Source organism: Peromyscus eremicus, chromosome 14 (assembly GCF_949786415.1).
Source record: "Peromyscus eremicus chromosome 14, PerEre_H2_v1, whole genome shotgun sequence".
Classification (NCBI taxonomy): Eukaryota; Metazoa; Chordata; class Mammalia; order Rodentia; family Cricetidae; genus Peromyscus; species Peromyscus eremicus.
In genome coordinates, this window is record NC_081430.1 from 3,763,894 (window position 1) to 3,777,602 (window position 13,709).

Consider the following 13,709-nt stretch of genomic DNA (forward strand, 5'->3'; position numbering starts at 1 on the left):
TCACGCGACTGAATGCAAAGGGAGGTGGAGTCCAGGCGCCAGGACGCTGCCTGGTCGCATAGCAACGGCTCAGCACGGAAACATGAACTCTGCGGGTAACCGGGAGCTTCAGGCCAAGGAATATTTAGAAAAACATCGAATAATGGAGCTGCTGAGCCAACTCACTAGCTTCCTCCTCTTCGTCCGACCAAGTAAGGGTCTTGCCTCCTTTGGCTTTCTGTCTACCTCCGCCCCGGCAAAGGGTCCCCAGTCCGCCGCTTCGCTCCCCAAACCCTGTCCTCCCCACTCACTCCATTCCCTGCCTCCAGACGAGTCCTGCTGAGTCTGTGACCCCGGCCCACCCCACCGGTCAAACATGATTAATGACCTCTAGCCGCCAGCTCCGTGGGCGGGGAGGCTGGGAGAGGGCTCAGCGGGTGGCAGAGACTAGCTCTAGGTCCAGCCCTTAGTTAAGAGCGCTTGGGAAAACGCAGAACGTCAGTCTCTTCTACCGGAAAATGGAGATAATAGTACTGATCTCATGAGAATGGGGGAGTGGGCGGATATAAAATGAATTACAGCTAACCCAACCTTGGCTGAGCAAGCAACAGAATCTTTTCAATTCCAAGGCGTCTCTAATTTAGTAAGAGGGCTAAACAATTGATAGCCTGAGCTGCGGGATCCTCCTGGGGAGTCGTTTTTCCCTGGCATTTTAATACATTAGACCCTTTCAAAATTTGGGTTATTTCACAATTTTCGGTGATGTATGGAAAGAACTTACGTTGAGATGAAAACGGCATTGCATCCCTGAAATAATTGGAGCCCGCCAGCCTTCATAATGAGTGTCTAAAATTCCAAAATGTCCATTTGCTTCAGTGGAAAGAAACAGAAATACCATCCCAACCTGGAAAAGACGGAAACTAGTATGACCTCCTAGGGGATGAGAAAAGTCTTTTGAAATATTTTATTTTAAAAATGTATTTATTTTAAACATGTATAGGTGTTTTGCCTGCATATATGTCTGTGCATCATGAGCATGCCTGGTACCCGAGGAGGTCAGAAGAGAGTGTCTGGAGTTACCTGTGGTTCTGATCCATCATATCAGTGCTAGTACCTGAACTAGGTCCTCTTCAAGGACAAGTGCCAGTAACCACTGACCTATCTCTTCTTGCCATTAAATTTAAAACACAAATTTAGTACAGCCAATGTTCAGAACTTAAATGCTATTTTTAGACAAATGTCTACAGCTCATTGTGTGTGTGTGCAATATGCTTGGATTACATTTTCTTTGTTTTTTCCTCCAAAGTTAATAATTCTATATTTTTAATTTTTGCTCAGTTTTCTGTGTATCACTAATTCTTCCACATACATCTCTACACACACACACACACACACACACACACACACACACACACATATATATGTAGTTCCACATGTATAGTTCCTCTCAGCAGGTAACTGTCATTTCTAACAACCCTAGTCTAATGTGGCCAATTACTAACTCACACGTTGCCAGAGGTCCCAGTCTACACTGGTGTGTCCGGATTGTTCATCTTGTTCAAAGTATTGGAGAAGCACTCAGAACAGAAAGAAGCTAAGGATTTTATTCAGAAGCAAACAGAGTACAGGCCAGATAGAGCCAGAGAGCATTGGGCTCTGAGTGAGTCACTCAACAGCCACTGGTTACTTTCTAAGGTTTCTTTTCCATTTCAAAAGAAGGGTAAACTAGAGTGTAAGTAGTTTTCTGATTTTCTCTTCCTTTATTTTGAAATGATGGGTATCATTCATTCATTCAGTGCACACATGTGTGCAAGTGTGTGAAGGTTAGAGGGTAGCTTGAGGAGTCTGTTCTCTCCTGCTCTGGAGTCCTGGGGTCAGACTAAGGCCATCCATCCATCTCAGTCGCAGGTCTGTTCTTAATGACAGGCTTGGTTATGTAAACCTTTGTTTACTGTATGTGTCCTATATGGTGCATCTAATTTTAATCATACACACCTGCAATTTCGAATATGTGTAAGATGGCAAATATGGGTTTTCTGCAAGTTTGCTTTGAGGACACGTGTGCCTAGCTGCTCATGCACCCAAGACTAGATGGACAAACCCACTACACCTAGTTTCAGGATGTATTTGACCACAAAAGAAGAGTTCCCAAAGCTTACAATGGAACTTATAGTTCAGAATGACCTAACTGCCTTTGTTATGTGCAGCTCAGTGATGGTGGGGTCACAGGTTGCTAAGCGCATTTTTGTGTTAAGTATATGTTTGTATAGGGGTGTGTGTGTGTACACGCGTGCATGCACGTGTGCAGATAATGACAGGATTACCTGTAATAGAGATAAAAGCAAAGCATGATAGTGCATGCCTGTGATCCCAGTACTCAGGAAACTGACACAAGAGAATTTGCATTTGAGGTCAGCCTGGGCTACACAGTGAGCTACAAGCTAGCCTGGGATACACAGCAAGACATTATTTCAAAATACACACACACACACACACACACACAAGGGACTGGGAATGCAGCTTAGCAAGTAGAATGCTTGCCCAGCATGCATGAGGCCCGGGGTTCGAGCTCCAGTGCCATGTAAACCACTTACAGTAACACCTATACTCCCAACTCTGCATGGAGGCAGGAGGACCAGGAATTCAAATCCAAAATAAGAACATAAATAAATACTTGTGGTACTCCTTGAAACATCTATCTTAGTTTGGGTTAAACACCAAAGCAACTGGGGAGGAAAGGGTTTATTTGGCTATGCTTCCAAACCGTAGTTCATCATTGAGGGAAGTCAGGACAGGAACTCAAGTCTGGAGGCAAGACCTGATGCAAAGGCCATAGAGGGTCCTGCTTACTGACTTGCTCCTCATGACTTGCTCAGCCTGTTTCCTTATAGAACACAGGACTACCAGCCCAATCTTATGGAGGCATTTTCTCAGTTAAGGTTTTCTCCTCTCAGAAGACTTTAGCTTGTGTCAAGTTGACAAAAACTAGCCAGTACACATCCTTGGTTGGTTTGTTTTTAGAGACAAGGTTTCATATCCCAGGATGACCTAACACTTCCTAGGTAGCTGAGACTTGCCTTGAACTCCTGATCCTTCAGCCTCTATTTCCTCAGTGTGGCTTTATATGCATACACCATCACACCTAGCCTTAAATGCTATTCAGAATACCATTTGTAGACAACTGGAAACTTGAATACTACCGAACTACATAAAGATACTAAAAACAATTTTTTGGAAGTATGAAGTATATTGTGATCACAGTACTGTTGAAATATGAAAAACACAGAGTCTTTATGGTGGTTAATTCCAGTTGTTAACTTGATGAGGTCTAGAACCATCTGGGAGATGGGCCCCTGGCATGGGCTGTCTTGATTAGGCTAATTGGGATGGGAAAGCCTGTCCACAAGTGACACAGTTTCCATGGTTAGGATCTTGGACACATAAAAAGGAGAAGGAGAGGTGACCAGAAGCACTCACCTCTGCTTCCTGCCGGTGGGCACACTGTGACCAGCTTTTGCCATCTGAGCCGCTCCACCTCATGTCCGACTTCTGCCATGACGGTCTCATTATTTTTGGAAAGTTGATTGGATTTTCTGCTTTTAAAATCAGTTCAATAGAAGAGCCTGATGATCCAGAGCACTGCTTCTATGTTAGACACAAGCACGCTGCCTCATCAGGAGACTGCGTCTGTGTAAGACAGTCTCTGTTCCCCGTGTCTTAGCTGGCCAGCTTCTTCCCTGCATCATGCCACCCCTCTGTCTTTCTGGATTCCGTCCCTGTCTGGAAATCCAATCATCTGGGGAGCTTAAAAACATCTCAGATCCAGCCTCTGGACTGTAACACTCAGCCCTCTGAGGCAATGTTAATGCCTCAGTGTTCTCTGCTGTGGTGTAAGTTTCCTGGAAGCAAGGCCTGCGCCCTGAGTGCCTGGACTGTACTACTTGTGACACGCTTTCATTTCATATAAGAATGAGTCTCATCTGTTTATTTGCAGAAAAACCGAGAGAGTATTTGATCTCTCTTCTGGAACGACTGAAAATCGCCAAGGTAACAGGCGTATCGTTTCCTTTCTTCATGGACAACTCTAACATTGTGTCAATGTTTGAGATGATGGACTCCTCTGGCAGAGGCTGCATATCATTTGTGCAGTATAAAGAAGGTCAGTGTGACCTACACCAAGGAAGGCCGTTCAGTAACTTTCTCTAGCCAGAAATAATTCCATTTTGTACATTTTCTTTTCTTCTCATTCTCACTTTTGCAGCCCTAAAAAACTTGGGTCTATGTACTGCAGATGAAGTTTTGAATGATGATGGACGTAGAATAACTTTGGATAAATTCAGAGATGAAGTGTAAGTTTTTTAGTATTTTAATAACATGGTATGATTTTGAAGTATTATCACCATTGCATATCGAGTACCACTACTTTATCTTGTGTGTGTGTGTGTGTGTGTGTGTGTGTGTGTGTGTGTGTGTGATATGTGTGCATGCATTGTGCCATGGCACACATGTGGAGGTCACAGCAACCACAGGTGTCATTTCTCACCTTGTCTCCTGCTGTTTGCTGCTGCGCTGTGCACCCCAGGCTAGCCCACAACCGTACAGGAGCCTCTGTCTCTACCTTGCATCTCTCTGTAGGAGCAGAGTTCACCCCGCTGTGCTGGCTTTTATGTGGGTTCTGAGGATTCAAACTCAGGTCCCCACACTTGCACAGCAAACACTGTACCTACTAAGCCATCCCCCTACCCAACACCCACTACCTTTTGGGTGAAATATTTTATTCCCTTTAACTTTCAGTAATTATGAAGTAAAAGCAGGGACAACTCACCCTGGGGAGGAAGAGGGGTAATGATAGAGTTGGAGAGGAAGTTCTAGAGGTAGCCTCATTCTTTTCTCATTAGGAAACTTCATCACTGTGGGGTGTGTTGGAGCACGCCTTTAATCCCAGCAGACAGGAGGCAGAAGCAGGCATATCTCTGTGAGTTCAAGGACAACCTGATCTACATAGTGAGTTCCAGGACAGGCAGGGCTACATAGAGAGACCCTGTCTCATTTAAATAAAAAAAGGAAACCTCATCAGTTCTCAAACATGAGATGAGGAGGCCATTCTGCTAGAATTACTAAAACTCTCAGCTCCACACAGCAGTTGGAAAATCTCTTTATAAAATATAGTGTAAGGCCAATGAGATGGCTGGGTGGGTAAAAGTACTTCCTGTGCAAGCCTGGCAACCAGAGTTTGATCCTCAGGACTCACATAAAGGTGGACAGGGAGAACTGGTGACACCAAGTTGTCCTCTGGTGTCCACATGCATGATGACACTCCCCCACTCACGTCCTACAGACGCACACAGTCATAATTCTAGATTGATGTGACTTTAAATAGTAGAGCAAGCATGGCGGTGCATGCCTGGAACCCCAGTATGCTGGGGGAAGTGGCAGGAGAGTCATGAGTTCAATGCCAGCCTGTGTTGTAAAGCAAGTCAATCTCAGCCTCTCTCTCTCTGAGAAAATAAAATAGAATGTGTCCTAAAGTATTTTATCAAAATTACTTCCTGCAAAGTAAAGATCAACAGTGTAGGCTACGTGCAAGCCTGACCATTAAAGTTTTTTGAGATTTTACTTTTATTTTATGTGTGAGTGTTTGCCTAAGTGTGTCTTTGCACCACATGCGTGTAGTGCCCATGGAGGACAGACAAGGGTGATGTATCCCATGGGACTGGAGTTACAGCCTCTTGTGAATGACCAGGTGTGTGCTGGGCATTGAACCCAGGTCCTCTGGAGGAGCAGCCTCTTAGCAGTTGAGCTAGCTCTCCAGCCCTGAGCCTGACAATTTCAGACCGAGATATTACAGCATTGAGATTACTAAATAACTGCCTTGTCAGAAAAAAATAGAAAAAAAAATTATGTAGAAATCTTCTAGCTAATTAAGCTCAATTTGTGTAAAAGCTTATTCTCTGAGGATTTATGAATCAAGGGATCATTACTTTGGCTGGGGATGTTGGTGGAACTCTTGCCTTGCACGAGCAAGACTCTGAATTTGATCTCTAGTACCACGCACACACAAAACCTATTACTTTACATAGCCCAAGACCAAAGAAATGTTAGAAGGAAAAAGGAAGTTTAGGATTTTTGTCTCAGGTCAGGGAGATGGCTAAGCTGGCAAAGGGCTTGTGGCATAGCTATGAGGACCTGAGATCAAATCCCCAGCCCCGTGAGAAGCTGGGTACAGTTGCACATGTCTGTAACCCCAGTACTGGGGCAAGCAGATCTAGTAAATCAATGATCCATGTTCACTGAGACCTTGTCTCAAAAAATAAGGTGAGAAGCAATTGAGGAAGTCACTCAATATCAACCTCAGGCCTCCACTTGCACAGACTCAAATACACACACACACACACACACACACACACACACACACACACACACACACACACAGAGGGTTTTATTTCATCATCTACATAAATATTACCACAGGCAAATGACTAGAGCAGTATCTGGTGTCTAAAATGTTTCAACCAGAGAAAAAAGATTGCCATTGTCACAAGAAATAGAATCAGGAAGGGCTGGGGAGTTGCCTAGTGGTAAAGGGTAAAGTACTCACTGTTGACAGGCGAGCATGAAGAGTTCATACTCTAGAACCCATGTAAAAACCATGGTTTGCCCTTGTAAAGCCTATCTAGGGGAGGCAGAAACAGAAGTAACCCTAAGGTTTGTCCAAAGTCACAGTGAAAGACCCTGTCTCCAAACAAGGTGGACATCTTGAGGGACAATAGCCAGAGTTGACCTCTGACCTCTACAGGCACACACACACACACACACACACACACACACACACACACACACACATATGTATATCCCACACATGCACAAATACACATAAACACCCGCACATGAACATACACACAACTACAACTAAGAAACACTCTAAATGGAAGGACATAAGAATTGAATATTAGGAACAACCATAGCTTAACCACCATCTCCTAAAACTGTTGTTGTTTTGTTTGTTTGTTTTTGTTTTTGTTTTTTTTCTGGTGAGATAGAATCTCACTGTGTTAACCCACAGTGGTCTTTTGCTTCAGAGTGCTGGAATTATAGGTGTTTTCCACCACTCCCAGCTCACAGTATATTTCTTATATAAACATATTGAATTCCCAAAATGGATACAGGAACCTCACTTACTAACACACATCCATAAGTAAGTATTTCTACAGTGTATTGGCTGTGTTTGGCTTCCTACAACAGCTCCCCTGGATTAGCAGAGTGGAGGTAAGCTGGGACCGACCTTTGCTCTCACACTGTCTTCAGATGTCTGCATCCCATTTGTAATCCTAGCGGGTAATTACTCTGCTTCTCACAGCTGGGTTTTCTGTTCTTTGTTTTCTTAGGAACAGGAGGATGGAGGAAGTATGGTCATCGTTTTAGTGACATTGAAACTCAAGATAATAAATGATTCTACCAAGTTTTCATTTGCCTAGTTTCATTAATTCAGAACTTTATCAGACAACTTCAATCCACTGTCTTCTTTGCTAAACAACCCTTTTCTCAAAGATGCTTTGTTTTCCAATGTTGGACCAGTTTGCCCTCAAGTTGAGTAGAATTTCAACATATTTCTGAGCCAGTTCATAAATTCCAACTTCATTTAAGGCTTCTGTGGCAGGAAGGCGCTCAGAAGCTGACTGCAGGACATCTTTCAGGAGTAATGCAGAGCCCGTGTGCAAATTCAGAGCAATACAGGCTGCTTTTACACTGTTTAGGAAGACAAGAAGAAAGGAGAGGAGAGATCACTATGCATAATGTACATTTTAAAGCAACAAATTTTTGACAAATTTTCTCATGTTTATAACTATGCTTAATATTAAGTACTTAATATTTATAACCAAAACTAATGTTAAATTTATGAGAAAACTAATTTTCCTCTGGTCTGGGCTACTGTTAGGTACTAAACCTAGCTGTGATTTCTTATTTTCTGTGAGTGGCAGAATTATACCTGCATTCATTTTCTATTCACTTTCCTAGTAATAAGCAAGTAGCATTGAGCCAGATGCTAGGAAGCATGTCTAACATGTAGTTTATACCTGGTTCTGGTCAGTTTTCTGGATCACACCTATTGTTTTGGTTTCCCTATTATGTTTTGAAAATATAATACATTCACAATGAATGTTTTAAGGTTTTATTTTATTTTAGATTTTTAAATGTTATTTTACCTTGCATATATGTCTGTGTGTCTGGTGCCTATGGAGAGCAGATGAGGCTATCAGATACCCCAGAACTGGAGTTACAGGCGGTTGTAAGCCATCATGTGAGTGCTGAGAACCAAATCCTGTTGGACCCTCTTGCTGGTCAGAGGTCGAAATCTATCGTATCCTGGCAGGTTTTTTTTTTTTTTTTTTTTCCCAGAGCTTGACATGGGGACCTCCTCCCTCGAAGTGAGACTTCCTGCTCTCTACCTGCCCTTATCTGGAGAATGTCCCTGGGCCCAGAGGACTGACCTTATCTGAAAGCTGTGTCTAAGCCTGGATGCCTGATTTCTCTCTAGCATGGCCCTTGGCACAGTCTCCTGCTAGAAGCCTTCACTGCTGCCTGTATGGTAACTAAGACTTGTGCCGGGAGCTCTGCTACAGGACCCTGCTGCCACACACGAAGCCTTATGACAGGACCATGCCACGTAATCACGTTAAGGTTTATCCCCAGGATTCCCAATCCTGTATATTCCTTATACTCTGGAAAAAAGTTGAGCTGATTCATCAGAGTCATCTCCCAGAGGGAAATCTCCATCGTACCCACAGCCCACAGAACCCTGTTCCCCGCTTCCACTCGTCGCTCCACCCTCGTGGAACCATGCAGCAATGATCCTTAGGAAGAAACAGAACCACAAACCCCAGTCCTCCGCAGGAGCAGCAAATGCTCTTAACTGTTGAGGCATCTCTCCAGCTCCAGATTTTAATATTACAACAAATATCAACGAAACTCTGAAATTGTTAAAAAGAAGTCAACTCCTCTAGCATTTGGATTCACCAAATGTTTACGGTTAGACATTAGGCTTACTGTTTAAAATAGTTTTCCGGTCTCTTGCAATAGTGAGAAAATCAAGGGAAAAGATTCCGTGTCGTATCAAACTGCACTGGGCTGCTCCTCCTTCGTTGAAATGATTAGCAAGGATTATCTGAAACAAAGAGCAATCCATGTAACGTCTGCCTTCATCAGCACAGCCCCCAGCACCCGCTGACTTACCTCCTGATACATGTATGCATCCAGATTCTCTACAAGCATTTGCCAGAAGATTCTGAATAAGGAGAAACAAAGCTTCTCTGGCTGAAGCAGACGGTCCTGTAAGGTCAGCAGGAGTGGGCAGGCTGAGCTGGACAGGGACATCACTGCCTGTTCAGACTGAGATGGCAGGGACAGCCATCTGGAAAATAAACAACCTTCACCAAAATGACATTTACCACTCTGTATCTTTAACAAATCACCTCAAATTTGAGGAGATATTCTGTCCTAGGGGATTCTGGAGTTAAAAAAAATAATGTCTAATATTAAAATATATATAGAAATAAATGTATCTATACTTATATTTTAACTTTTAATTATTTAGTATTTCCATTAAAGTCTCCCAACCCCCCCAAAAAATCTCTAAATTCAATTTTATAAAGTTGAAAACGAAAGTTTATCTTTAGAATTAAGTCACCATTTAATCTTATGCTCTGATCTCAGCAAACAAATGAATACTACTTCCAGTTGATTACAGAACTCTATGTGGAGGCACCATGCTAGGGCATAAAGTCAGGAGAGCAATTATGAAATGCGAGCATGCACAGGGCATCAACTACAGGGCACTTACTTTGTAAAATGAATGACACGGTGAACTAGGCAACCCCAGGTAACACGCCACTTCTCTGTGAGGGCAACAGCATCACTCATTTATTCTGAGTAAATTCTTCAAAAGAATAGATTTTAGAAATATTTCCATCAAAACCAAAGTTTGGACCTACCATACATGAAACCCCAAGTTTAATTTCCAAAACTGGGGGTGGGTTCTACAAAAGCTAAAATTTGGAGTGTACATGCCACCTTCAACTCTGACTAACTTGTGTAAAGGGTGACGCACACAGGGCATACCTTTCTTTCTTATACAATTTTGCAGCATCTTTCACTTCTCTAGAAACGTGATCTACTCGACGAGTCAACATATCAAGCTTTAAACGCTCTAAGAGATTAATCATGTCATCGAAGACAGAGCTTCCCATGGAGTCTAGTTGTCCCAGCTGCAGTTTACTGAGGGCAGCATTCTCTGCAAAGACCTCCAGTGCGGCCTGTTAAAGCTGCAGGAAGAAGTGAAAGCCGACATCTGTTAGTGAATTTATTAACACAGTGATGGGCATCTTGAAATAGAACTGTATCATACAATTTCCGAATTTAAGGTGTGCGTTCAGTGCCAGTGAGCCGGCTCTCATGAGCCAAGTCTGATGACCTGAGTTCAAAGTGGAAGAAAACAGTGGGAGGAAACAACTGTAGCCTGCACATGTGTGCCACGGTGAGTTACACACACACACACACACACACAGCTTGGCACAGTGACACGTATCTGCGATCCTATACTCAAGAAACTGACACTAGAAGATTAGCTTGAGTTCAAAGCCAGTGTGGGCTACATGAGTCCCTGTCTCGAAGGTAAAGAAGCATAAAAGCCTTCATCCTCTCCCCAAAAATAAAATGTGCAGTTGGGAAAGGCACATGTCATCAAGCCTGATGACCTCGTTTGGCCCCTGAGCCCCACATGGTGGAATGACGGAGCTGACCCCAGTAAGTTGGCCTCTGATCTCCACGTGTGCTGTGACACACATGTGTGCATGCACAAAATAATATTATACTATGATAATATAACAATATATAATAATTACACTTCAGTCGCTTTAGTAATTCCCACAATTCCAGAACACTGCCATTGCTTCCTGCAACAGAACTTCATTCATTGTCCATATCTCCATTTTCTCCACACTCCCTCAACTCTAGGCACTCACTTGTCTACTCTGTCTAGGGGTTTGACAACCCTGGACATTTAAAGTAAATGGAACCATATGAAGTATTATTCTTCATGACCGACTTCTTTTACTTAGTTCCATAGCATGTACTACGTACTTCGTCTGTTTTTATTGCCCCCGAATACTCCATCGTATGAACACACATTTTATTCAGCCACTCGCTGCTGGATGTGTGGTTGTTTCCATTTTGTATCTGTTATGCATAATGCTGTTGAGAACAAAAGTGTGTATGTTTTTCTGTAAGAAGTGTTCCCTTTGTCTTTGCCTGTCTGGAAGAGTGGAACCGCTGGATTTGTAATTCCATCTCGCTGCCTGAAGAGGCTGTCTTCCTCAGAGCTGCAGCAGCTTACATCACCACCCGCCATAGACAGAGGTTTAAAGCTCTCTACATGCACACTGGAAATAGTTTTGTGTGGGTTTGTGGTTTGGGTTTGGTTTGTTTTTTGGTGTTTGTGAAGGTTTTGTTTGTTTTCTTTTTAAAATTGTTTTAAGACTGGATCTCGCTATGTAGTCCAGGTTGGCTTCAAATTAGCAGCCCAGGGTATCTTCAGACTCACAACCGTCCTGCCCCAGCCTCCCAAGTGTTTGGCTTACAGTGTTTACCATGGTACTGTGTCGTCTTAGCTGCCTGGAACTCTGTGCTGGCCTTGAAGATGCAGCAGCCTCCTTCTCCCAGTCCCCCTTGCTGAGATGACAGTGGTGTGCCTGGTTTCTCTTCCTCACTACAGTCAGTGGTTTCTATTTGTGGTAGTGTTTCCTGCTAGTGATCATGCTCCTCCTGTAAGTATCCAGTTTTTCTAGACACAGACTGAAGGTTGACATAAACCTGGAATTATGGTAGCCAGACAACTGAAATGTCATTTTTGCAGTAGTAAACCCAGAGCCGCCTGTGGCTGTATGTCCAGGGACTGCCTGAGAATGAATCAGAAATGAACTGTGGGGCAGCCATGCCTGATCTGCTCATTTACACAAATCCCTCACTATCCCCCACCACCCCACACTTAGGCCATTTGGGACTGGATTTCTGTCACCTACAACTGAAAGAAGTTCTGAAGGGTTGGATATTTCAGTCTTGGCATGACCCAAAAGCAAACAGTTATCAACAGACAATCAGAAACAAACAAGATGAACTGCCATTGTTTCTTTTTTCTGTTCACGGAATCATGCAGCACAAGAACTTTGGTGATTTTACCTAAAATATTTACAGTCTGAAGCATTATAAGGATGATTGAAAAACTTTAAAAAATCTTTAGAAAATTTTTTTCTTTTCTCATGTATTACATCCCCACGCAGTGCCCCCTCCCTCCTTTCCTCCCAGTCCCTCCTCACACCTCCCTTCTCCTCACAATCCACTCCTCCTCCACTTCCCTTGAGAAAAGGGCAGGCCTCCCAGGGGTTTCACTCAAACATGGCACATACAGTTGCAATAAGACTAGGCACCTCTCCTCACATTGAGGCTAGGCAAGGAAAACCAGTAGGAGGAAAAGGGTCCTAGAAGCAGGCAAAAGAGAGACACCCCCATTCCCACTGTTAGGAGTCCCACAAGAAGACCATTCTATACAACCATAACACATGCAGGGGGTCTAGGTCAGTCCCAACCAGGCTCCCTGGTTGTCAGTCCAGGCTCTGTGAGCCCTATGAGCCCAGGTTAGTTGATTCTGTGGGTTTTCTTGAGGTGTCTTTGACCCCTCTGGATTCTACAATCCTTCCTCTCCCTCTTCCTCAGGATACCCTAAGCTCCGCCTAACGTTTGGCTGTGGGTCTGCATCTGTTCCCATCAGTTGCTGAATGAAGCCTCTCTGATGATGATGTTATGCTAGGCTCCCGTCTATGAATACAGTAGAATATCATTAGGAATCATTTCATTGACTTCATTTTTTTCTTTTTTTTTTTGCCAGTAGTGTTTGGTTCTATCCTAGGTCTCTGGGCTCTCCAGCCTCTGGGTCCTGGCCCTCCAGGCAGTGTCAGAGGTAGGCTTCCTCCCGTGGCATGGGCCTCAAGCTGGACCATTCATTGGTTGGCCACTCCCACAATTTATATGCCACCTTAACTCCAGCACATGTTACAGGCAGAACAAATTGTAGGTCAAAGGTTTTGTGCCTGTGTTGGGGTCCCAATTCCTCCACTTAAAGTCTTGCCTGGTTACAGGAGATGGCTAATTCAGGCTCTGTATCCCCCATTACTAGGAGTCTTAGCTAGGGTCACCATCGTAGATTCCTGGGAATTTCCATTGCACTAGGTTTCTACTTCGTCCCTGAGATGTCCCCCAATTCCAGTTGTCTCTCCCAGTACTTTCTCCCTCCATCCTCCCCACACCTAATCCATCCTGTTTCTATCCCCACCTGCCTTCAGTCTACCCATGAAGTCTTTCCTATTCCCCTTTCTCAGGGAGATCAATGTGTTCCCCCTTGAGCCCTCCTTGTTACTTAGCCTCCCTGGGTCTGTGGATTGTAGCATGATTAAGCTTACTTTAAAGCTAATACCTACTTATAAGTCAGTACACACCATGTTTGTCTTTCTGGGGATGAGTTACTTCACTCAGAATGATTTTTTTTCTAGGTTCATCCATTTGCCTACAAATTTCATGATGTTATTTTTTAAACATCTGAGTAATACTCCATTGTGTAAATGCACCACATTTTCTTAATCCGTTCTTCAGTTGAGGGGTATCTAGGTTGTTTCCACATTCTG

The 13,709-nt window shown here is 43.6% G+C and overlaps 1 protein-coding gene and 1 pseudogene across 1 annotated transcript; one reads left to right on the plus strand and one right to left on the minus strand.

The window, feature by feature from the left end:
- Positions 1–22: 22 nt before the first annotated feature.
- Efcab10 (EF-hand calcium binding domain 10) lies at positions 23–7,443 on the plus strand. The gene is made up of 4 exons (XM_059279341.1): positions 23–191; positions 3,974–4,138; positions 4,241–4,328; positions 7,365–7,443. The coding sequence occupies exons 1-4, from the start codon at positions 83–85 to the stop codon at positions 7,399–7,401; spliced, it is 399 nt and encodes a 132-aa protein (XP_059135324.1). The 5' UTR covers positions 23–82; the 3' UTR covers positions 7,402–7,443.
- A 62-nt stretch (positions 7,444–7,505) lies between these two features.
- Positions 7,506–10,358, minus strand: LOC131924555 (RAD50-interacting protein 1-like; annotated as a pseudogene).
- Positions 10,359–13,709: the final 3,351 nt, after the last annotated feature.

What these genes read in the sequence shown, in the direction of transcription:
- Efcab10 (XM_059279341.1), top strand. Translation starts at nt 83, where the DNA reads ATGAACTCTGCGGGTAACCGGGAGCTTCAGGCCAAGGAATATTTAGAA. An exon ending in CCTCCTCTTCGTCCGACCAA is followed by an intron (nt 192 to 3,973) that starts GTAAGGGTCTTG and finishes GTTTATTTGCAG; the next exon opens with AAAAACCGAGAGAGTATTTG. An exon ending in GATAAATTCAGAGATGAAGT is followed by an intron (nt 4,329 to 7,364) that starts GTAAGTTTTTTA and finishes TTGTTTTCTTAG; the next exon opens with GAACAGGAGGATGGAGGAAG.